Source organism: Thermobia domestica, chromosome 8, assembly GCF_964235325.1.
Source record: "Thermobia domestica chromosome 8, izTheDome1.hap1.1, whole genome shotgun sequence".
In the NCBI taxonomy this organism is placed as follows: Eukaryota; Metazoa; Arthropoda; class Insecta; order Zygentoma; family Lepismatidae; genus Thermobia; species Thermobia domestica.
The window spans coordinates 248520213-248546671 of NC_137461.1; the positions used below are offsets into that span (position 1 = coordinate 248520213).

The window sequence follows — 26459 nt, forward strand, 5'->3', positions numbered from 1 at the left end:
AGTATCGCGCAAGTAGCCGTATGAAAGGAAAGGTTGGTTCGTTTTAAGAGAGAACGGCCACGTCGAATAAGTAATTTTGCTGTCGTCAGAATAACATTGGAACACGATGCGATTTTTTTTTAAAATCTCGAGAATGAATCCCCCTACCCCCTGCTTAGAAACTCTATGAATGAAGTACCGCGCAAATTGCTATATGAAAGGATGGCGCCAAGTTCTGGTGAACAACAGTTACAAACACTCAAGGAATCACTTTCAAATTTAGCTTTGAAACTTGCCTATGTTGTCTGTTGAAAATTATAAAGTAGTTTGACATAATTGTGAGCTAGTGGTAACCACACAGACAACAACCAAGTTTCAAATCTAAATTTGAAGTGAGCCAGTGAGTGTTTGTAACTGTTGTCCATCAGAACTTGGCCACTCGTACTTGGCTCTTTTACACGAATGTTTTTTGTTGGATATCACTTCTTTTTGTAGGCTAATTTCGAGGATAACATTTTCTTTTGGTATCAAACTCAATAACTTGTAACTTGCGTCTTACTTTTCATGTACAAGGGATATATCAATATTTTGTAAAGAAAAAAATAATACTACTAATTTAAAAAAAGAATACCTGTGCCATACACAGTGTGTAGAAGTTTTTATACCCTTCAATATCCTTATAGAACATATTTAGTATTGTACACTACCAAGACTACTAATAAAAGTAATGCCATTTTTATAATTACAACTGCCCCTACTACTACTACAAGCATTCTATAATACTACTACAGGAAATAAAAACAACAAAAATAACAATTACTAGTACTATAAAAACTACTGCTACACTGGGCAATTGTTTTTAGAGGACTTGAGTTTTGAGGAGAGAAGAGATTATTAGTTTTGGGGGGGAGTGCGCCATCAGCTTTGGGGGGGATGGGCACCCCTGGCTGGAAGTAACTGGTTAGGGGATATTTGTAAAAATCGAGACCTCCTCCCTCTGGAAGCGTTTACGGTATCACTCATATCTTCGTTATCGTACAGTCTGGCTTGTTTGTTCGTTTTTCATTTTATTTCTAAGACTACATCTACAAAGAAGGTTCACTAAGATTTTTAACAGAGAGTAACGGTTTGGGAGATATTTGTAAGATGAATCGTGAAAACACCTGCTCGCATCGTGAAACACGGGCCAACAGAGCTGGCATGGCGTAACAACTGGCTCGTTATCCCATCTCCCTTCTCTGATATTACACTTGTCTCACTTTTAGATGTGATTTAATAAATGGATAGAATAGAAACGTTCGTAATATAATATCATCTTTTGATGTTAAAATATACTTTCAAAAATAATCAAACACAAGCAGGTTTCTAATCCTGAGAGAAATCCATATTCCATGAGGAGTAAAATATATAAATTAGTCCCTAACGGAGCGCTTGTTTAAAGGCTGTAGGAAAAAAAATATATAAAACTTCTTTCAAAAGGAAGATTCTGGGTGCGTTCGCCACTCCTCAGTGCCACCTCTAGAAGGGTGGAGATAAATACGAATTATGAAGCACTGCAGTCCACACTTTTAGTTAGCGAACCAAATATCGAAAAATGTTTCAAGTTTATTTTTCAAACCTGCCCGCCCCCTCAAAAATTCCTGGATCCGCCTCCGGTATCGGCTGTTGCCAATTAATTGCTAATAGTCACAGCGTACCTTTTGAAATGATTTCAAACGTTCTTTGCATAAAGTCCGTTCGCCCATACACCCTTTTACTGTGCGCCCTGGAGCAACTGTTCCACTCGCTCCATTGTAGTTACGCCACTAGCCCAGGTCATACTAATATACTAAAAAATGTGATATTTGGAAGAAAAATCATTTTAATATGATAGCAAGGAATCAGAAAGGATTTTAAATTAAAATACGAACTCAAATGGGGAAGCGGTAATGGGTGTTCAAATGTTTTACCGAGAGTATTTTAGAAATCCCTTAAGTAAGGGACGTGAAACTCGGCATATCAACTCCTTGTTATAAATAACTGAACACATGCTGCAGCGTTGTCAAAAATTTCGATGTTGAAGAGGGAATGAAGGCCAATTTCTTTAATATTTGAAATTTTGCGATTCCTTGTTTAGAAAAAGGTCAAATGTAAGGATTTTTTTAAATTGGAGGTGTGTAATTCTGTATTTGAACTCAATTAAAAATAGTGAATATCTGAAAGCCACATAAATGTGAAGAAAAATACAATATATAGATAGACTTCATTCAGGTGATTCAGGTAAACCCATTTGTCATCCAGGCAGAACCCTGTAATGAGAAGGTTCACTATTTGTCCACTAGAGCGCAGTGCTGCATGGGTGGAAATGTCTTTCTTGCTTTCAAGAAGTTGATATGTGTAGACAGTAAATAGAAAGATTGGGTTTCAAGATTTTTTTTATGACAGCTACATGTTCTTGTACAAGATCTTTTATGGTGTACACGACCTTTAAGACACAAATGTTCAATTTTCTCCAAACATCTTTCTACAGCAAAAGAATCGGTTCTCTGTATTGGAAAGAGGGAAGGGGAGAAAGGGCGAATGCCGCTTCCGATACAACGCTGAAACATTTCTTTTAGCGGGATATTAGTAACTCTACCCTGACGCTCATCCCCCCTTCCCTCTCAAGTTTTAAAGTAAGAAGGGACAGAAACGTGCCAGAAAGACTACACACTCAGATTTCAATTGACAGCAATAAAACTATGGGTAAGTAAACAGTGTTTTGTAGGGTCACGTTTTGAGTATTTTAGAACATTTCTGCGAATTCAACCACCGCCCGCTCGATCCTCTAGAGAGAGCGAGAGGAGAACGGGTGGTTCCAGCGGGCTGTGATTTAACAATACAACAGCGGTCGCTATCAACTTAAAAGGGATAATTCCCGACGGTCGTTGAACCATCTAAATTTTAGTTCTTTTTCCGTTCTCCAGAGCGAAGAATGAAATTATGCTAGATTTGGCCAAGATGCCAAAGTCAAGATGCTAGATGCTAAATGCGTGTGAATTATGCCAGATTTAGCACCAAGATGCTAGATATGGCTTCACTGATATACGCCCACATATAAACATATAAACGCCCACAAATGCATAGTTTAAAAGAACTCCAAGGATGGCAGGACAATTCATTTGCACTGATTTTGGAGAAGACTTATTACAATACATAGGCTTTGAACAATAATTTAAAAGGATAAACTTTATGAAAAAGATCTACTTAAATAATTTATTCAAAGTACACATACTTTAAAATATTTGTCTTTGTTAAACGTGAAATCACAAATACCTGGAAATCACAGGTTTAAATCGTAAATAACTGTAAATCAGAGGTTGGAGCTCTGGCGCTTTTATTGCTATTGTAGCATTTTAATACATAGATAGTTTAAAATGTATATATTTACCCCCAGCCTGAAGACTCAAACGATGAAAAATAGCACTTTAAAAGTTCACATATATCACGATTAGCTCTAGTGTAATTTCGTAGCTCCTAGGAGAAGGAATCCCGCATGGCCACCCCCTGAAACTATCACTACTTCAAAATAAGAGAGAACCCCACAACAGCAGCAAGCAGTTGCGTAATATATAGGCTATAAATATACATAGTACATAGGCTATATATTAACTAGGAAGTTAAACTACGAGTTACGAAAGGAAACAGACAGAGAAAGAGATTAGTTTTACAAAAGAAAATGTGAGGACATAGAAAAATTAGGAAGAGTGGGGAAATGTGAGGAAATGTACAAGAAGGTGTAGTCTATGGAACTTGAGAGGAAACAAAGAGGTATTACGATGGCAGTAGAAAATAAGAATGAGATGATACTTAGTGAGAGAAGTGAAGTCTCAGAAAGATAGAAAGTATAATTGAGGACTTATATGCAAGTAAGGATAAACCGTGTGGCCTAGATGTTGAAGTAGAAAATGAAGTAATCGAAGATAATAAACGGTTTAGTATTCTTTGGGATGAGTTTGAGAAAGATATATCCGAGATCAGGAATGGAAAGGCAATCTGGATGAACAATATACCAATCGAATTCATTAAGAATATAAGAGACAAGGGCAAGAAGGAATTGTTCCGAACCTCTTACGAAATATGTGAAACAGGAGAGTGGCCAAAAGACTTCCTGATGACGATCATGATACTGATGGCTAAGATATCGAACCCAAAGAGATGTCAGGATTATATAACTATTGGTATCATAATGATCTTATGCAGCTAATGTTTTGTTTCGAATTGTGAACAGAAAGTTGTATGGAAGAACAAGTGAAAAAGTTGAGGGGGAACAGTTCGGGTTCAGGAGAGGTAAAAGCATAAGAGATACAATTGGATTATTAAGGGTGATGGGTTACAGGTTTATAGAAAAAGGGAAAACGGTGTATGTTTTATTTATTGATCTAGAAAAGGCTTTCGAACGCATGAATTGAGAATTGATGTTGGAAGTTCTAAAGAAGGTTGTATTGGTTCGGAAAGATCGAAGACTCACAAGAAACTTATATATGAACCAATAAATAGATGTTAGAGTAGGGGAGGAAACGACAAAGGAGGGCACCATTGCAAGAGGAGATCGACGGTGATGCTGTCTCTCGCCAACCTTTTTTAATATCTATCTACAAAGGATAGTGAAAAAGAGCCTACATAATGAAGACAGTTTTTCAGTACGAGGTAGAATGATTAGGTTATACGATTTGCAAATGATATGGCTCTTGTTGCGAAATCTGAAAAGGACATCAATAGGATGGTACAAAACTTGAGAACGGACTGTGTGGAATATAGAATGAAAATATATGTTAAACAAACAAAAGCCATGGTGATTGGAACGTTACGGTAGGTGTCAAATATAGGGGAGAAAATACAATAGATTACTAGTTTTCAATATCTGGGTAATATTATTAGTGATAATATGAAGTGCGAACATGAAATAAAAGCAAGGATAGGAATATGGCGAAAGAAGGCTTTAGGAGCAATAAAAGATTATTTTGTGAGACATTGAACAAAGAGTTGAGAAAAAGGGCTCATACAATACTTCGTGAAAGGTATTGTGCTGAATGAGTCAGAAACATGGACATTACACAAGAATGATGAATAATGACTGGATACTTTCGAAAAGTTTTTAGAAGGAAATTTTAAAAAAAGAATGGAAATAATGAATATTTGAATGAAAGGAACTTCGCAAAAATCATCAATGATCAAAATTTTGAATTGTGCCAAACTACACACAAAATGTATACAGAGTGGCATTACGCACTAAATACACACACAAGACAAAATTGCACACATTTTGTGTAATTACACACATTGGCAACGTTGTGCCCCTTCTGGTGGTGTGGTGCTGCTGTCAATGTGTGTTTTCCCGTACGTCCCTCGAAAGAGGAGGGACAAGTTGCTGCGACCGAAAGCTTTCAATTGTTTGATGCGGAAGCATTGCCACAATGATTTATTTTAATATCTTCACTCGTCAAGACCAAACGACTGAATGACAAATTGGCAACAAAGTCGAGGTCATTCACTTCTTTTCCCTAAGCAAAGGCAGGGTTTCCTCCGTCAGAGGGTGGCGCGGGTGGGACCTAACTATGTTTCGCATGTTTTTGAGGGTTCATCTGAGATTGAGAGGCTCTAGTTCGCGTAGTTCCCAGCTTACTATAGCGCCTACGCACAAGTTGCTTTCGACATTTGGCAGGTGCGAACTACGCATTCAGGCCGTTTCTAAGTGTGTTCTTTGCTCCTTGTTGTGATTGTGTATGGTGTGCTAATTAAGAAAAATGAAGCGTTCCCAGAGGTCAATAGAATCTTATTTCAGTGCTTCTAGTGGTAATGCGAAGAAAAGTAACTCTGTAGGTCTTGCACAGGAAGACTCCGGAAGTCTACAGGAGAAATCTGCCGGCGCAAGTTCAAGTGATACTAGTGGTCAATTGTTGAAATCCAATAGTGCACCTTTGTGTTGGACCCAAAACCAAGTTAACATGTTTAAAGAAAAGTATCCGTGGTTAACTGTCTCGAATACTCTTGGCTGTGTAACTTGTCGTAAAGTTCAGGACTTGAAATTGTATTCAAGTGTTGGCGTATCGCTGTCACAACAGTGGATTGCGGGTAGTGTTAAACCTTTCGGATCTACAACGGAAATGCAACAACATTCATTGCGGAAGAAAATTTTCGAACATAAGAAAAGTATTGCCCACTGCACCGCGGAAAAAATACTCTTGGAAGCTGAAAACCAGAGCTTAGAAAAACTTTTTGACAATGAAAGCAAATGTAGCTTTGAAACAACGTGTCGAGTTTTTCGAACAGCATACTATACTGCAAAACAAGACAGGCCGTTTCTGGATCATTGCCATTTAATAGATCTTCAAGCCGCCAACGGCCTTGATATGGGGCGAATTTTACACAGTAATGTTGTATGCGCGGACATTGTAAGCCACATTAGTGCTGAAATGAAAAGTAGACTTATTGAGAAAATTAAATCTGCTAAGTCCATGATAGGCATTATTGTTGATGAGTCAACCACATCAAGTAACAAAAGCGCGTTAAATATTTATATACGTGCGCGTATTCCGGATAGCGAAGGAGTTGAAAGTAAAGACAATAACTGTAGTGATGATATTTATACGTTCTTTTTAGAACTATTGGAACTTCCGGATCAAAAATCAGATACAATATACAACGTTCTTATGGATTGTCTTCGAAGGAACGGTTTTGATGATAATTATCTCGGGGACTACCTGGTTGGTTTCACAAGCGATGGTGCTAGTGTTATGTGCGGGAAAAAATCTGGAGTCGGATCAAGATTACAACAACAATTTCCAAAAATCGTGTTGTGGCATTGCCTTAGTCATAGATTGGAACTTGCTGTAAATGATGCACTGGAGACTATAGATGGTGGTGTGAATCATTTTAGTATTTTGGTTAGCGCTCTGTACAAGTTGTACAGTCTCTCTCCAAAAAATTCGAACGAACTTGAAAAGTGTGCACATGATGTTGCAAGTCAACTTAAAAAGATAGGTCGCATTATAGATGTAAGATGGGTGGCGTCTTCTTTTCGCTGTGTAGAATCTGTATGGAGTTCATACACTGCAGTATATACACATTGCTCTACAGAATCTAAAAACAGCTGCCGCAACAGTAAAGAGCGAAGTCAGTGCCAAGGACTAGCAGATAAACTAAGCTCCTACAATTTTATTAAACTTTTAGGACTTCTCTTTGATATTCTGCAGGAATTAAAAAGTCTGTCAGAATTATTGCAAATGCGTGACTGCACCATAAAAAGGGCTTATGATATGATAAAGCTATATATAAATAGAATAGAGAGTTTAAAATGTACGCCAGGCGACAGTGAAGCTGAGGTATTCAAAAGTGTTGAAACCGGGGTTTTCAAAGGAGTGAAACTTAACAAGCACATTAATTTTCCATCTGTCAACAGATGCCAGTTCATACAGTGTATAGTGGATAACCTCAAAATGCGAACCATTAATGAAAACGATACGAATCACAAGCTAATAAGTCAAATAGAATCTGTTTTCAGTGACTCCGGTGACATTCGACAAGGTGAGAAAGAAATCAAGGAACTTGCTTTTAGGTTTGGATTAAATTCACATGATGTTCTTCGCGACTTTGTGCAATATAAAGCAACAGGGAAGAGGGTTGTTACTGAAACTGTAAAAAGATGCTTCACCGCTCTTAACACCATAGCAATTAGCAGTGCAGATTGTGAACGTGGTTTCAGTAAAATGAACATAATAATGTCTGATCTTAGAAATTCGCTACAAATTAGTACAGTTTCAAGTATAATGTTTGTGTCATTAATCGGGCCCCCTGTACGCACGTTTAATCCTGAGCCCTATGTTAAGTCTTGGTTACGAAAAGGAAGGTGCAGTGCAGACTACAGAAGATGTCAGCAACGAGAAAAGAAGGAAGATGGACCTTATAAGAAGCTGTGGTGGATACTATGACTTAATGTTCCGGATAGCAGACATTTGTAGGTAGATAATAGAAGCCAGGTTAGTAAAAATAGTTTAATATTCTAATCGTGTTCTAAACAGAAGCGTCATTTCAGATTTTGGTTGGGGGAAGCAAGACCCTTGATATAAGTAAAATTTCGCGTTTTTCACTGACTTACTGCTATTCTATGGATAAAATCTATATAAATCTCAAACTCGGGGGGATTGCCCCTGCCCCCCTAAATGACGTCCTTAGTTCTAAAGTAGGTCTATGTACAATGTGTTTTGTATATTTTTAGAGGTCCACACTTGTGTAGAAAGTATAAGAATTTTACACTTTGAGCTGATGGAAAATTCTTTTTTTTTTTTTTTTTTTTTAATCGTAAATCGGGTACACATTTTTCTGTTCACTGAATTTGTATTATGTGTTGGTAATTATTTACCGAATAATATGATGATTAGCAATATTTAAAGTTTCCATTTTATTGAATGGAATACAATGCAATACAATGGGATACAACGAAAAATAATATTCATTGAATATTAATATTTATTTCTGTTAGGCTGATGAATGTGAGGAATGAAATATTTACGTATTTGTTTCTCTCTCTCTCTCTCTCTCTCTCTCTCTCTCTCTCTCTCTCTCTCTCTCTTTCTGTAACTTTTCACATCAAAAATGGTGTAAAACTATCAGAAGTAGAGATGTTCTTTAGGGTTCTGGCCAGTGGCGTATTTACGATTTTTTTCGGCGGGACTGCTAACTTTAGTCCTGGAAATGTGAAAATTCTGCAAGACATACCGTTTACTTTAATATAGTAAATGAAATTTCGGGGGGGAGAAGAGTTATGCCCGGAGGCCCCATAAAATACGCCACTGGTTCTGGCAAAAGTAGTGCTAAAAGTGGTCATATTTGTTCCATACCGTCACCTCATCTGATGTCACTTTAAGCACTGGTGGAGAAGAATGAAGAGAAGTAGCTGGGTGGAACGGAAAACGAATGAGAGGGTGGTGGAAGAGAAAAGAACAATTTTAGATATTATTAAGAAGAGGAAGAGAAACTCGTTGGGATATTAGGTAAGAAGAAACTGTCTCAGAAAAGATATGCTAGAGGGAATGGTAGCAAGAATGAGATGGGGCGAAGGAGACTACAGTGAATGGACGATATCAAAACAGAAAAATCATATGTAAAGACAAAGAGGTTAACGGAAGACCGTGGAGTATGGAAGCTTCTCAGCTGTGGCAAAGTGACATACCAATACTGGCAGAATACTTATGATGATGCTATATAAATACTGCAATGTATTTAAAATGACAATATTTTTGTTATACAAGATTATTTTATATACAGTACTTAACTAACTAACTAACTCTATGGCCTATGGAACCCGGAGGTTCAGTGCCGCGTTCACAAAAGCTCTCCACTGATTTCTATCCTTAGCTAATTGCATCCAGTTTCTACTTTGTATTCCTATCTCTGCGAGATCCATCTTAATATTGTCCTCCCATCTGCGCCTTGGTCTTCCTAATGGTCGTTTTCCTATGGGTCTACCAGTCAAGACTTTGAAAGCGTTTCTACTTTCTTCCATTCTAGCTACATGACCTGCCCACCTAAGCCTCCTAGACTTGACGACCCTAACAATGTTGGGTAAACCGTATAAACTATGTAGTTCCTCGTCATGAAGCTTCCGCCATTCCCCATTCTCGTTCCTCTTGGGTCCGAATATTCTTCTCAGGATCCTGTTCTCAAATACTTTCAGTCTATGTTCTTCCCTCAGAGTAAGCGACCATGTTTCACAACCATACAGAACAACAGGCATGATTATCGTTTTATATATTTTAAGCTTCAAATTCCTCGAGAGAATTCGCGACGACAAGAGATTTTGAACCGAATTCCCTGTTTTTGTCGACATTTAATTTCTTCGTGAATATGATTTTCGTCTGTTAATATTGATCCTAAATATTTGAAAGTATCCACTTTATCAAAAGCATTATTTAATATTTTAACGCCTCCACAATTTGCCGTATTACGGTCCCGACGCACTTCCATGTATTTAGTTTTCTCTGCATTTACTTCTAAACCCATGTCCCTGCAAGCGTTTAATAAGATCTCTGCATTTATTTCTACTGTTCTCCTATCATCCCCTATTAAATTTACATCATCAGCATATGCCATAACCTGGTGAATGCCGTTCAACTCTAGGTCCTGGTTGCTATCTTTGATTTTCCTTATGGCGTATTCCAGCACAAAGTTAAATAATAATGGCGACAACGCATCTCCTTGTTTCAGGCCATTTTCGACGTGGAAGCTCGTGGACAAAAATTTTACTACCCGGACTTTACTTTGGGATTCACTTAAACATATCTTAATTAATATAATTAGCTTTCTCGGTATTCAAAGTTCTGTAAGAACGTTGTATAATGTTTCTCTCCTAACCGAGTCGTAAGCCTTTCTAAAATCAATAAACAGTTGATGCACCGGGGTATTGTATTCCCACTTCTTTTCGAGTATTTGGCGAATTGTAAATATTTGGTCGATAGTTGATCGATTTCGTCTAAATCCGCACTGATAATCTCCAATAATTTCATCTGCGTATGGGGGTCAATCTTGCTAACAGAATATTTGAAAGGATTTTATAGGATGTTGACAGAAGAGAAATGCCTCGATAATTATTACAGTTATATACAGTACCATTGCATTTAAATTGTTTTTATCCATTAGGTAAATTACCGAATTCAATCGTTACTAGAAATGCCTTATTACGTAATTACGGGGAAAAGGACCGTTAGTGCATTTCCTTACTCCTTCACTCCATCTCATTTGCATACATACGTCTTGTTTTGGAAACGCAGCAACCCTAATCACCATAGGTCTAAATGGTTACAGATTTAACAATAAGCTGATTTTTGTAATCGATCCAGCCTCTCAAAATCCGTACAATCTCAACATTTAAATCTCTACTAAAATCGGACTACTTCCACTTTCAATGTTTGATCTTTATGGAGTAAAAATAGTAAGAGACAGCGAGAAATAACTTTTTGATATCAATTTATCGTCGAAAAAATAAGTTTTAGTTCGATGTTGATACTTGTAATCAAATTGAAAATGGTAAAAATGTAATAGTTTCCGATTTCAGTACTAAGCGCCATATTGAAAAACTTTTCATAGTTAGCAAGGCCAGTTTTCGGACATGAATTCGTTGCCGCAAAAAGATATACCAACCCTCTGATTTTGTTCCTCTACTGCAACCAGAAGTGATAGAAATATACTAAAATTTCCTGGTTTCGTCTTACAAGGAACCTCTTGAGTGCGAGGCCGCAAGTGCAATCTCCAGTAAGGTTCAGTTGAAAGTGTACTGTGAACAATGATGGCAGGAAAAATATTAATTGCTAATGACTCACCATGTCCATCAGCTGGGCGACAGAATATACATGTCCGGAAAGTACAGAAATCAACCTTCTATGGTATGTATGTATTACACATCAACAAATGGACATCGTCGATATTCACGAAGTGTTCAAAGCAAACCATCAACTTGCACCATGAACACCGAATGAAAAATGACACGCCACACTGATCACAAACGTTTAGTGGCAGTCCTAATGCTGTTTAAATCCAAGTTCAGCACTCACCCACCCAACCAGGTACATTCTAGGAACGTGCCATTTAAGTTCCATATGTACCGTTTACGTACCTGGTACTTGAAACATGTACATTTCATATGCATAGCACGTGTCGCTAGGTACGTGCCTTTCGAGGAATTTCTGACACTTGCAAGGTACTTTTACATGCTTCACTGGAATGTGAGGAATGTGAATGGCACATACCCCATGTACCATGGCATGGTTGTGCGTAAGTTGCTTCGTATTGCGACTAGGGTTGCCAATTTAGCCACTTTGTGACGAGATCTGGCCATTTTGAGAACGTCGTTAGTCACATAATTTCCAAAGAGCCAATAGTGGCTTTTTAGCCATATGCTTTTCACTTCTATAGCCACTTTCTGAGTTTAGCCACATTGTAATATACATACAAAATTAATATATTGTCAGTTATATATGGTGCTTATTGGGAAAAACACTCCCCAAAAAAGTTCATCTTAGACTGGAGAAATGGTTATCCTTCCTTTTCCATTATTATTTGGCTATGAAACAAATGCCGGAGACATATACAACCGCTATATACAACAGTGTGGTGTTGGAATGTGTAATGATTAGGATGTGATGTTTTATTTTATTTTTTTGAAAGTTCAACACTTCCAATGTACCCGTAAAAATGTACTAAAGAAATAGTGCCCATGTTTTTTAAATATTCAATTAGAACTGGACAATCTACATGAAATTTGCAATCGATCAGTGAAAACGTCATCTTTCTAGAGCCTGTAGTTTCTGAGATCTCATTGTCGAGAAACATATATGTGTATTTTAAAAGAGCTCCAAATATGGCAGCACAATTCATTTGCATGTATTTCGGAGAAGACTTACTAAAGGCAAAGGCCTTTGAACAATAATTTAAAAGGATAAACTTTGTGAAAAATATTTATTTCAGGAATTTATTTAAACTACACTCTTTTAAAAATATTTGTCTTTGTTATACACGTGAAATTACAAATAACCGTAAATCAAAGGTTTGAATGCTAAGATTATAGGTTAGAGCTCGGTCGCTCGTAAATGTTACTGTAGTATTTTAATAGATAGTTAAATTGCCACACAGATGCCGGAGGAGGGCATATATTTTCAGAGTTAGTTGCTTGGCTTTTTTTAAAAGTACAAGCTTCTAAATTCGAACGTAAAAATGAAGCGTTAAGGTTTTAGTATTTAAGTACTCGCACCCCCAGTTGCATAGCACTGCCCTAAGGAACATTACTGACATGCCTAGTACATTCCTGGCACATGCCAATGCCAAGTAAATGTGTCAAGTACATACACGGTACGTGGTGATATACACATAATAGATACATTCCTCGGTTGTGTCATGCACGTACTTTTGGGCGGAAGTAACCTTATTCCTTACATGTGTATTTCACATGATTGCTCTATTCACGTACCTATCATGTACATTCCAATGTACCTCGAGGAACATTCTTTACACATGATCAGTATGTACTTGTGTTGGGTGGGCAGTTGGGGCAAGACACCCTGAGTAGGCCTACTTCTTGTTGCGGAGGAGCAGACATGAAAATGATAAGATATTAGTGTCGAATCCAAAGTTTCCAATCTCGCTTAGATAAAGAATGACACTCCGGAAGGTTAAGTTTAGCCCCCATTAGCATCTGAGCGCGAGGTTGAAATTGAGACATGGTAAATAGGTAATTGAAAAGGACGGATATTAGTTTCAAATCCATAGTTTTTGGAGTCGCTTAAATGAATAGTGATGCTTCTAATGTTCTTTAAACACAAGTTCATCCACATTTTAAGAGGGTAGAATGGGGCAGATTAAAAATGAAATGTCAGAAATTATTTAGATTTGAATCGAATTCATAGTTTTCGGCGTCTGCAAAACTTCTGATCCATTTGAAATGACTGTTGGAAGATAGTACCACTTCAAGATAGGCTTTTATAAATCAATTTGATTCAAGACGTATTTTGTGGGGATAAGCTGTTTCAATATTTACTTCAAAAGTAGAGTATCTTCATTTAACTTTCGTTGAAATAAATATTCTAAGTGGAATGGGATTGATGTATTTCCCATATAATTTTTCTCACCGTGCAAATAACGAACGTTTCAGCTGATGAAATAATTAAAAAATGTAAATAGTAATTATAACGAAAAAAATGAAAACGTCTCCATGAAACATTGACGTCATTTCTCTGGAATAGTACGCAAAATACTTAAAGTATCATGTGAAACTTTGTTGGTAATAACCTTTCAAGGCTCGTGTAGGGTTAACTAAACTGAAGTTACAGCTATATTGCGTTTTTCTGCAATCAAATATCGAACTAAAATAGAACTTTTATGTGAATTATCTATATTTTAGAATTGTGTATTATTTTGTGGTTAAAATCATATAGGCTAATGGATATACTTAGGTAAACTTAAGATCAGATGTCTATAGTAACAGATATCTATAAATCACATTATAACCTCCTTTTCGATTAATTACACCCTCCCTATAATTGTACCAGAGATGGAGCCGATCAGTAGGTCGTGGGGTAAATGGGTCAAGATTTGTGAGTGAGTCAATGGGTTGTGGGTAAACAGAATGTGACCCATTACGACCGACCACTCACCATGACCTACTCTGACCCATCGACTCACTCTACTCAGTCCATTTAAAAACACCTTAACACTTGTGAATTTGTGTACGTTTTACTTGCCTCAATGCCTCCATTTTCTTCCTTTTCCATTTGTTTCTATTTACTTACCTGAGATGACTATATCTAACAAGGAGAAAGCAGACTTTAGTAAATGAACTTTGAGGCCATTTTTTGCAAGGGGATAGTGCACATTTAAAATGTTCATATTACAAACTTGGAGAGTGCAATGGCCTAATATAGCAGATAGAAACGTCTTAAAGTTTTTTACTTCCCGCGTATGTCATACGTTACGCAAATTTATCAACTGACGGCGTGGCAGAATCAGTAGCAGCTGTGACTCCCATGCCAAGTGTCACGGGTTCGATTCCCGCTGGAGTTATTTTTTTCGTTTTTTGCTTCAACCAATAAAGTAGCCACTTGTAGCTTCAAGTAAAATGTTAATACACCATATGTTTATAATGAATTAAAACAATAGAAATATTCAAATCAGTTGTACAATTTTTCAATGTTCCACTTAACTACCAACGAAATGTAATCTATTTCGTAAATATATTGGTATCACGAGTTATATTATGGCTACCACAGTCGTTGTGTAAAAAATGTTCTTGACGCTTCGTGTCTACATCTGATGAGAGTGTGAAAATAACAAAGGGGATGAGATGCAAATCCCCTTTGGTAATACTGGATGTTATAACCAAAGAAGATTTCCAATATTGGATGGAACATGTCCCCCTCAACCCTCCCTGCCATTTGCACCAGTGCTTGTAATACACACACTGTCAACAGATGTAGACATGAAGCATCAAGAAAAGTTTTGCACAAGGACTGTGGTAATCATAATATAACTCGTGATGTCAATATATTTACGAAATAGATTACATTTCGTTGCTAGTTAACATGGAACATTGAAAGGTTTTACAACTGATTTGAACATTTCTATTGTCCTAATTCATTATAAACACATGGGGAATTAAAATTTTACTTGTAGCTACAAGTGGCTACTTTATTGGTTGAACCAAAAACCAACAGAAAGTCCAGCGAGAATCGAACTCAGGACCCTTTGGACGTGAGCCACATCTGCTACTGATTCTGCCACGCCGTCAGTTGATAAATTTGCGCAACGTATGACCTATCCTTTAAGACGCTTTTTCTCTGCTATATTAGACCATTGCACTCTCCCAGTTTGTATTATGAAATCTTTAAATGTGCACTATCACCTTGCAAAAAATGGCCCCAAAGTTCACTTACCAAAGTCTGCTTTTTCCTTGTAAGTGAAAAAGAACTTCAGGTACTTTTGCATAATTGTAATAATAGCAATAGGATTTACTACTTTGCTTTGGAGACACAGTCGAATGTTACATTTTTTCCTTTACGTTGGACTACTTTGCCTTGATTTGAGACTTCTAAATTTCATTCTACTTTTGCATGAAAACTATCTGTAATTCAACAAGGAAATAATTATATACGATAATTAAATTGAAATTCAAAGCAATTAAAATCTTCACTAAGACATTTTCTTTTTTATTTCATATTTTTCATAATTTTCTTCATGGAGACTTACCAAAGTCTGCTTTCTCCTTGTAAGTGTAAAAAGAACTTCAGGCACTTTTGCATAATTGTAATAATAGCAATAGGATTTACTACTTTGCTTTGGAGATACAGTCGAATGTTACATTTTCTCCTTTACGTTGGACTACTCTACCTTGATTTGAGACTTCTAAATTTCATTCTATTTTTGCAAGGAAGTATTTGGTGAAAAGAGATCTGTTCTAAAACATATATATATCAATAATTTGGTGTAAATATCTACTTACTTGCATTGCCTACATAATACCATAAGTCGACAAAGAAGAAAAGAAAAAGGCTAAAAATATAGTACTGAAACGTACTAACCGTTAGTTTACAAAAATGACAGTAAAAGATTATAGTGGTAGTGGTAGTAGAGTAGTAGTAATAGAAGTAGCAGTAATATTAATAGTGATAAAAAAGTAGGCCTAATATTAATAATAGTCGTAACATTACGAATATGCTCAAAGTAGGATCAAATACTCGGATTCAAGGGAGTTCCCCTTGTCGTAAGGCAAACAAAAGCAATAGGTGTATGATCATGAGCGCCCGAAGAAAATTTTCTAGGAGGGGCATCTCCATGGTTGCTAAATTATTTGGAGGGGCATGGTATTTAATATAGTCTATGTGGTTTGCTATATTATGTATGCATTTTTTTGAGCCAGGGGGCGCTCTCTGCCCCCTTCGGACACCCATGTGTAGTATGAAAGCAAAGAGGGGCATTTTAAAGTAAGTCCCATCAAAAACGTACAATCTGTTCAAAAGTTATCGTCGGACGTCACATACAGAGAGCGCAATCTATAGGGAGCTTCGCAACCAAAATTCCCAAAGTTTCTTTCAGAGTCAATCCATTCTAAGTGATCAAGCATGTGCCGCTCGACCACCTCCAAAAAATCTATTTTTTTCATGAATGTTTATCCTATAACAGGGTACTTCAAAACCACAATTAATTATTTTTTTACAACATCCCATGGTGCCAATTTTTTTTTTTTCAATTTTAGGCGTTTAAGTTGTTTTGAAAATCTCAGCATGTATTTGTTCTAACAAATTCAAAATTGTTGGATGACTCCAACTCGTGCAGTGCTAAATCTTTGATCTCTTAACATTTTTGCTTAAAACCACTTGAAGGGGTGAAATCAGGGTCTGGAGTAGCAAGACTTTTGGACATTGGAAACATGTTTGGGAAGAGGAAACAGCTGATATAGAGGTCTGAATTTGTGTGTGCATGTAGTCCGGGGATATAAGTTAATACACAAAAATTTACAAACATGTAGCTACTCCCAAAGGCCTGAGAAAAAATCGTAAAGTTGGGGAATTATGTCAATTTAGCATATTTCACTGTCCAATATCTCCAATGGGTCTGGATAGAAAAATATGTAATTTCGAGAATAGTTAGTCCTTTAGTATACCATAACACACAACAAAGCGCGTTGTGTGTTTTTGAGCAGAAGGGGATCAAAGTACTAAGTAACGACGTCATACTCTAAGAGGTGTTGGAGATTGAAAACATGTTTGGAAAGAGGAAACAACTGCCGTAAAGGTCGAATTTGTGAGTGCATGTAGTCCGGAATCATAAGTTAATACACAAAAATTTACAGACCTGTAGCTGCTCCCAAAGGCCTGAAAAAAAATCGTAAATTTGGGGAATTATGAACATTTTGCATATTTCACTGTCCAATATCTCCAATGGGCCTGGATAGAAAAATCTGAAATTTTGGGAATAGCTAGTCCTTTAGTATACCATAACAAACAACAAAACGCGTTTTGTGTTTTTGAGCAGAAGAGGGTCAAAGTACTAAGTAATGACGTCATACACCTAAAGGCGTTTTGTTGATAAAATCTACTGGAAATTTGTCAGTGTTTACAGCAAATAAGTGTTCACTGACTTGAGAATGTAGATCAAAAGAAAAGACAACAGTCTCCTGCATGAGTTGACTGTTAAAACAATAATAAACATGATTGAGTATCATTGATGTAACAAGCAGCAAAAGCAAGGAATACATGCGGACTTATTTTGTCAAGAGTGCATTTTGACTTGCCTTGCCTTCTGCTGATAGCAGCATTCTTCACCAGTGCGCTGTGGGTGTGATAAGACAGTGTCACAACTAGAGGAAAGAAACGAACTTGAGAGCCTAGACTGGACTAACCATTCATTCCACTTTATTTTACTTCACAACAACAAATTTCCAGTAGGTTTGTTTCTATATTCTTTGAAAATTATCAATGACTTGAATTTATTTTTTAAATGTATTGAGTATTTATCTTCACTATTTCGAGTTACATTTTGGTACATATTTTTTAAATTTTAAGTGCCTATTTACCTGCCTCTTTTACAGGTTTCTAGTGCCTAAACATACGGTCTCTAACAATGTAAGTTCCTCCAAAAACGAAAGATGTTGCGTGTGGTTGCCTAACTCCTGAAATTGGCTGTTACATAAAAAGGGAAAAGTTATTAGACAATTCCCATAACTAGCCAAGAAACAAAATGGCTTTTAAATTATATCTTTCAGAAAATATATGGTTAATTAGTAGTTAAATGTGTTTCCCAATATTACAACCTTCTTTGCAAGATTGTTACACTGACATCGTGAGATTCTGAAACATGGACATTTAAAAAGAGCGCATAATAGTCCTACTAATTGCACCGTTTATAAAAGACCCCATAGGTATGGAGAAATGTAGTCTTAACGTTTCTTTTTCCGTCGTTTTCTGCAGCGTTTAACTGTTTGATGATATTGCTGTAGCGCGTACCGGCTCATAAGAATGTGTAATTTTTATTAAAAAATGATAAAATGAATGATATGTAATGTGTATTATTATACTCAATTTTGGATAGCTTTTTCTGGGTTATTTTAATGTTTGTAGGACGTCTATATTTGTATTTTATATCATTATATTCGGGATACGTAAATTGCATCAAAGTGCACCTAAGGTATTTGCAATTGGTTAATAATTTGTTTGGTACGCAGTAGTATCTTAATTATATATGAAAAAAGTTCAGGAGACGACGGAACTGGTTCCGCGAGGAACCGATCTTTGAAATCCGGTTTTTAGAAAAGGCTCCAGACCTGGATCCGAAAATTAGTATCTTAGGAAACGGTTCCAGATCTGGATCCGATAACCCGGTTCCGGAACCGGATCCATTCAGAGCCGGAAACCGATGTCACCAGGAACCGGTTCTGGCCATCCCTGAAAGCAATCAGCAGAAGATGAATTTTGTGTCAGAAAGGTTTTACATTTTTTAGATATACATGTTTATGAATAGGTACATGTTTGTGTATAAAAATATTTGTTGGATATAGTGCAGAGTGAAAGTGAGTTTTTTTCTATAGCTATAATTTTGCCTTTGCATTGCAATGTATTTAGAATTTACAGGGAATTGAAATTGTCCGCAGATACAATATTGTGGTAATTTTTCATCGACAATATTTAAATACACACAGGAAAAGTAAAAGTTACTTGAGTAGTGAAAGCTGGAAGGAGTCCGAGCTATTTATGTTCAGTAGTGATTTTGTATTTCACCATTTGTTTCAGAACTTGTTTGCGAAAAATGAAATTTCGTTCCTCCTTACGAGACGACATCGTACATAAATTCAGAATCGGTTCCGGACCTGAATCCGAAAACCCAGTTTCGGAACCGGATCAGTTTAGAACCGAAAACCAATTCCATCAGGAACCGATTCCGGCCATCCCTAGACGTAAGGCCTAATAGTTTAGCCTAACGTTATAAGTGGAAAATGCTGCTAAAGTAACATTCAGCATAAACCTGACCACGAAACAAACACATCTAACAGAAACTTGGAAAGATTGAATTCTTCTACCTATGTTTATTAGATATCTCCTACAAGATGGCACTCTTTTTGTTGGCCATTTTTCTTTCAGAACCTTAATTGCATGTAATTATTCTGTTTTATGAAAATTAGGTTTCAGCGGAAGTAACATAAATCGCTTTAGATAAAGACTAGCTAATAATGCAATGCACTTTCCGTGTCAAACTAATCATAAAGCTCATTACGTAACAAAAAAAATAATAATAATAACATGAGAAATCCACATTAAACAAGCACACGTTTTCTCTCTCAAGATATGGAAGAATTTATGCAATCTCAGGTGAAAAAATTGTTTCATTTGAATCCTTCTACAAAACATATTCTTTATTTAGGATCATTTACTACTAATTGACGTACCTTGGCTTCCAATGGCCTTGACCGGAACTAAATGTTTATTTTTGAGATATAAATATAATACAATGCCTGAATAAATTAGTATGTTTACTACAATTGACGTCATTGCTATATTCAGTGATAATTTCAGACCATCTACCACGGGGTGAATGCCAGGTTAAAGTAGTATTGCGTATAAACTGGTGATCTTTATTGAACACTATCGGAGATTTCTGGTGGTGAAGTTAATTTTCGTAGTTTCGGAGAGATTAATTTCCCCGGGCCAACCCCTGAAATAAACATTGATTACGTCAATGTAAGAGAGTAAACTAATCATGACATATGAAGAGCAGGTAATTTGTTTTAGAGTTCAAAATTATTCGTATCCCTTGTTTAAGTATGGCAAAGTCAAACAAACGCTATGTTTTTGTATCCGTTCGTCCCTTTTGTCTGTCGAGAGATATCAAAGTAATAAGCGAGAAGCGATTTTATTGGAATCCATTCAAAATCTGAAGAATTGATTCTACCTATTCCTTTAACCCTCTATTAAAACCGAAAGTGGTACGATTTAATCATTTTTCGATTTGTACGTTAATCATCATTAGGGTTAGCAGCCATCCTTATTTTGTCGGAACAGATTCAATTTCGGAGAAAATGTCACAGCTCTGGATTTTAAATTGTTCTCATTTCTATGTTTATTGATGAAATTTCTGGCTATACTACTACTACTACTACTACTACTACTACTACTACTAATAATAATAATAATAATAATAATAATAATAATAATAATAATAATAAATTTATTTATTTTAGTGCCATGAACAGCCAGATAGCAAAGATACAGCACTTAGTCATAGAACTAAGGGTTATAAAACACATCTTACATTCCTCTTAATATTAACAATACATTTATTTGATAGGAGGTCATTGTCTATCTTATAATGTATACATAATTTTATGACTTGTATCTTATCTGGATAAACATAATTACTTCATTATTCATTAAAATAGTTAATCAATTTTTTTCAAATTGTCCCTTAAAACAAGGATACCGTCAAACATACAGATATACTATATAAAATATACATACCTAATAAAATCTATACGTCTGTTTAATAAATACAATTATCCCGATAATATATTAAAATAACTTGTCAGTTTTCTTAAGATTATAGAATTTTTATTCGTGGGAATAATATAATAATAATAATAATAATAATAATAATAATAATAATAATAATAATAATAATAATAATAATAATAATAATAATAATAATAATGGTTAAGGGTGGCGATGGTGGAGAAGGGTTAAGGAAATGCACTAACGGTCCTTTTTTACGTAATGATCTAGTATAAGTCTTTCTGGTAAAGAGTGAATTTATCAATTTATCTAATTGATAAAAAGAAAGTGAAACTATTTAAATACAACAACACTGTATATCAAATAATCTCGTACAATAAAATATATCAATTTCAAATACATTATGATTCTTATGTATAATAAATATAAATTCAGTATATAGCCTACGTGTAACGCACCTACCTGCCAGCTTGCCCTGCCTGCCACTGCTGTGAAGTTTCCTGTTATTTAGAAGCAGTCATAGTTTCAGGGAATGGCCATATAGGGTTCCTTCTCCCGGGAGCTACGGAGAGCTATATGACTGGTGGTGCTCAATGTGCATTACGAGTGCTTTTGAAGTACTACTTTCTATTCTCTTATGTTTGTAAGTCCGCCGAGGAAAATTTGATATCACCACTAGTTTCAAGACTTTCTATCAGTGGCATCATTTGCGGCTTCACAAATGGGGGCAAATAAATATACTTTGAACTATAATGTAATAATAATATATTAAAGGAGTACGTGCAAATTTACTTATGTAGAAAGTCTTTTCACCTCCTCCCCAGGAGGAAAACCTGAAATGACGCTTCTGTTCTGTATAGGCCTTATAATGTGGAAGTTTTAAGTTCCGATAAAAAGTAATAATAGTAATAATAACCTGGAAATCCTTAATTTACATACAAGAAGCAAAAAAAATTGAAGATTCAAACTGAATGGACGTATAATCGCAAAATAAACTAAAATTAGGAGAAATCCATTAAATCTATTCTAGTCAAGTTATTTGGTGAGAGTGAACTGAGAATTCTATTATGGCTTGGATTCAAAATTTATTCCAAAAATCTAGCAATTCACGAATCCTTTAAGTTAACTAGATGAATCTCTGTATATAAATTCCTCATTAATAATAAGTGAAAACGTAGTAAAGGGTTTTGGAAAATTCAGCTTTTGAGGAGGGAAGAAACAATTTTTATAGTTTTTATTATTATTATTTAAATCAAGGTTGTCTGTGCAGTGACTTGAAAATGACTGAACCATTTGAAATTAATTTTCTTTCTACTGTACTCGGATTTATTTTTAAATTGTAAAAAGGCGAAGTTAAATACGTTTAAGTTAAGTTCATGTCCTTTATGGAAATATGTAGTAGCATAAAATAGCATTATCGTAACATTTTGCATAGAACGGGAGGGGAGATAATCGCTATCTACATCCGAGTGTGTCTGTGATATGGAAGAATCTGTTTCGTAAAGGTCCGTATATTCTTACGGGGCAAAGAGCCTGTTCGTATCATCCAAGTGTCCACTAATGGAGGCTTAACTCTATAAACCATTCCAAGTCTATTTACATAGAGCGATATTTTGATCATTCTAAACTGAAGAAATCACTATGGCAGAACTTCGTCCCGTGAGATTTTGGACAGCGAGTTTTTATCCTGGAAGAGATTTCGTCCAACTAGTTTCTGACCAGGCGAGATTTTAGCTACTCTGAGAGAGAGAGGGAGAGAACTGATTTTTTGTCCAGAAAATTCGGAGATTTTGTGCACCAGGATACATACTGGTTTGTTCTTTAGCCAGGACTGATCTGTACAGCCGGAAGTACGCGGAAATCTTGTACACCCTCCGTCGGCACGTACAGGATACAGAAAATCAGTTTATGTACTGTGATACACTGGTTATGTGCAGACACTACATAGTCCCATTCTGGTGTGGAATTTAGCTTTTCCTTTTGGCATGATATAAACATTACTGGGAAGAGCATTGAGTATGTTGCAGCATCTAGTAGATCTGTACGATGCTTAATCTAATCTGAACTGACTCCTACACAGTATAGAAAATCTGCACCACGACACAGATTGCAGATCTCCTGCCGTGGCAGGAACAGCGCCAGTAAAAGCCGCATGTAGCCAAAGTCTACAGATTTTCTTTTTAAATGAACTCTAATTTTCTCTGTGCGTAGGCGAGATTTTTACCCGCGAGGTCTTCGCTACGCGATCTTTTTCGGGTGACGTTCTGGTTACGGCAAGATTTTGGGCGCAAGATTTTGTACTTAAAACTATTAATCTTACACATAAAGTAGAATGTTCGTCTGCTTGATTGTTTGTCTCGTGCATAAATCTACACCTGCACTTGAACTGACAAGAATTTCTATCATCTTATTTTGATTAAATATCTTTGAGTTTTACGTCCCACTGTTATGCCGGTGAGGCTAAAGGAGACGGTGATGATGATTAATGAATGAAATGGTGAAATGAAGAAAGTGGGAGGAAACGGGATAACCCCGAGAAAAACCACGCACACGGTGTTTGTCCACCACAAAGTTCACTTGGCGGGGGCTTATTTTGATTAAAATATACACTGAGGAAAAAAAACGTGTGTGGCGTACGTAAACACGTAGGTTACATGCTTAAATCCTGTAGTTTTTGGACTTAACGTACAGCAAACGTGTAACTGAAAAAATATATTTTATACGTATTCTCCGTAAAAATGTTCCAAATAAACGCACTTTCCGTACGAACGAAACAACTATATATATAGGCTGTCAGGATCTCACGTACAGATGGACATATGTAACATATAGGTAGCATACGTAACATACGTATCTGTGTAATATGCAAAAGACTGTTAGATGGTATACATCCTGCAACGGCATGCTGTAACATCTTAGCGGAAAAAGTATGCAGATATGGATAACGTATGCTCCGTACTGATTTCCGTAATGATACCGTATATTGGTACACTATACCACTGTATGGATAACGGATTTTTCTCAGTGTATATCTCATAAGAAAAAGAGAGAGAGTTCAAAAATGTCAAAACAAAGTATATCTCATGAGTCCTTCAAGTTAGGCCGATGAACCTTAGTATCTAAACATTTTTTTATTAAAAAATAAGTTGACACGTTCAAAGTAATTTTGAAAATTCCACTTATAAGAAAGGAGAAAGGAACGGCTTCTATATTTTAATTTTGAATTTTGTATTTATAAAACGGCTAAATTGAAAAAACTGTTGTACCACTTAGAATGATTTGTTTGAAACATAGTTATTTCTCGGATCGAGCTTGTTTTATATATATTTATCGATCATTTCGATTTAATTATGATTCCTGAGGAAGTAAAGGGGATTCAAATACATCTTTCAAATAATTTTCACGAAAGCTATTCTTCTGGTGCCAAGAACTGATATGTCAGACAGTTCTTTCTAAAAAATTTATAGCTAAAAGAAAAAAAACTCAAAATAATCAGTAATTTTAAATATTTTCAAAAATGGATGCAAGGTGCATCATGACCTCAGATGACACTTTACGTTTCAATATTTGGAGAAGTCTACTTAGAAATTATTATTATTATTATTATTATTATTATTATTATTATTATTATTATTATTATTATTATTATTATTATTATTATTATTATCCCTTCTCTTTGTTTTGCTGATGTATCTATATACATAAAAATGAAAATGACTATGTTTGTGACTTAATAACTCTTCATTCACCCGACCAATCTCGATCAAATTTTCAATATAGATGAAGTTCGAGCCTAGGGTGGTTTTTATTTTTCACTTGGACGTTACAACGTTGGGGGAGACGGAGGCGGGATATATATATATATATATATATATATATATATATATATATATATATATATATATATATATATATATATATATGATCTAAAATGGTAGTGAAGTAGAAGTTTGAGTTTAACGTCGCTTTCAGCAGCCATTCCATATGAGACATATACCTACATATTAACGTGGGTTCCGAACCACATGAGCTCCCACCGGGAATCGAACTGGGTCTCCCACGCCAAATTCGCGTACGGAAACCGCTTAGCCACGAAGGAGCTCTGACCAATATTAGTGTCGAATCTATACACTGTAAAAAATCGTTGTGTTATTTCAACGACATGCCTATGTGTTAATACAATTGTGTTGAAATATAACACAAACAGGTGGTTAGAACAACTTACTTCCATTTGGAGTTGTGTGTCAAATGCCTTTAGTTGAAATGACACACAACCTGTGTGTTAAATTAACACAAGTGTAGAATCTTCGGTGTTGTTTTCTGCGTGATTGCCAAATATGTTGGGCTTCTAATTATAAAGGCTTATGAATTGAAGCTACAGACAACATAGTAGAAAGAAATACTTAAACAAATCCAGGTATACTCAAAATTTCAACATGCAAACCGCGCGATGTGTTTTCAATTGTTTTACATAATGTTTCTGAAGAAATACATCAACAGCGAGAAACAATATCGTATTAATGTGTCACTTCTACACTGCACCAGAGCTCACCAATCAGCACCGGGGACTGTGCTTCAAAAATGTTGGAAAACAATTAGAATCACGATTAAGAGGCTAACATATTATAAGGATATAGGTAAGAGTTTTCTATCATTCTTGAATAAGATGTTGGGGAAGGTTGTGTTTCGCACCATCAAGAAATACTTCACAATAAATGTTGGGGAGGACGACAAAATTTTTTAAGAAGATTTTCTATATGAAGTGCTCTGTAGTTTACTATTCTTATTTTAAAATTAGAATCTTTGGTAAGCGTAAGCATGCACACCACATGGTTTTCCAACACAGAAAAATGGTTACATCAACACCACACGGAGTTATTTCAACACCAAAATAGGTGCCGTAGTAGCACAAAAGTGGAGTCGAACTAACACCAAAAACGGTTTTAATCTTTTGGTCTGACCTTCAATTTTAACACAGGAAGTGTTGAATTAACACCAAAACGGTGTTATTTATACGGCTTTGACCTTGAATTTTGACACAGATTGTGTGTTGAAATAATAAAATGATGTTGAAGTAACACAGGGAGTGTGTTATATTGATACTTGACGTGGTGTAATATTAATACAAAATAATTAACACACTACATACTGTGTTATTTTCTTCGTGTTGGTGCAACACCGCCACAAGTAACACTCAACACTTTTCTCCACACTACCGACCCTAACATGGAGTCAAATCAACACCGCTCAACACCGGTTGTGTATTAGAGACGTAACACACCCCCTGTGTTAAACGCTAACACCGCGGGATCTGTGTTGTACTAACACCGCATAGTGGTAGTCACGCTCTGTGCTAAAATTGAGTTGAATTAACACAGCCATTTTGTACTGTGTAGTTTTCGGTATCGCTGAGAAGAACAGTGACACATCCGATCCCGTTTAAATCCAAATTCAGCTCAGCAACTTGGGGGGCGACGG

General features: G+C 36.0%; 2 protein-coding genes across 2 annotated transcripts in view; both read left to right on the forward strand.

Moving 5' to 3' along the window:
- The window catches only part of LOC145692538 (uncharacterized), a 181393-nt gene that overhangs the window by 109380 nt on the left and 45554 nt on the right, over positions 1–26459 (forward strand). The window lies entirely within an intron of this gene.
- Positions 5745–7928, forward strand: LOC145692537 (E3 SUMO-protein ligase KIAA1586-like). Its single transcript, XM_081767845.1, has one exon. The coding sequence runs from the start codon at positions 5745–5747 to the stop codon at positions 7926–7928; it is 2184 nt and encodes a 727-aa protein (XP_081623971.1).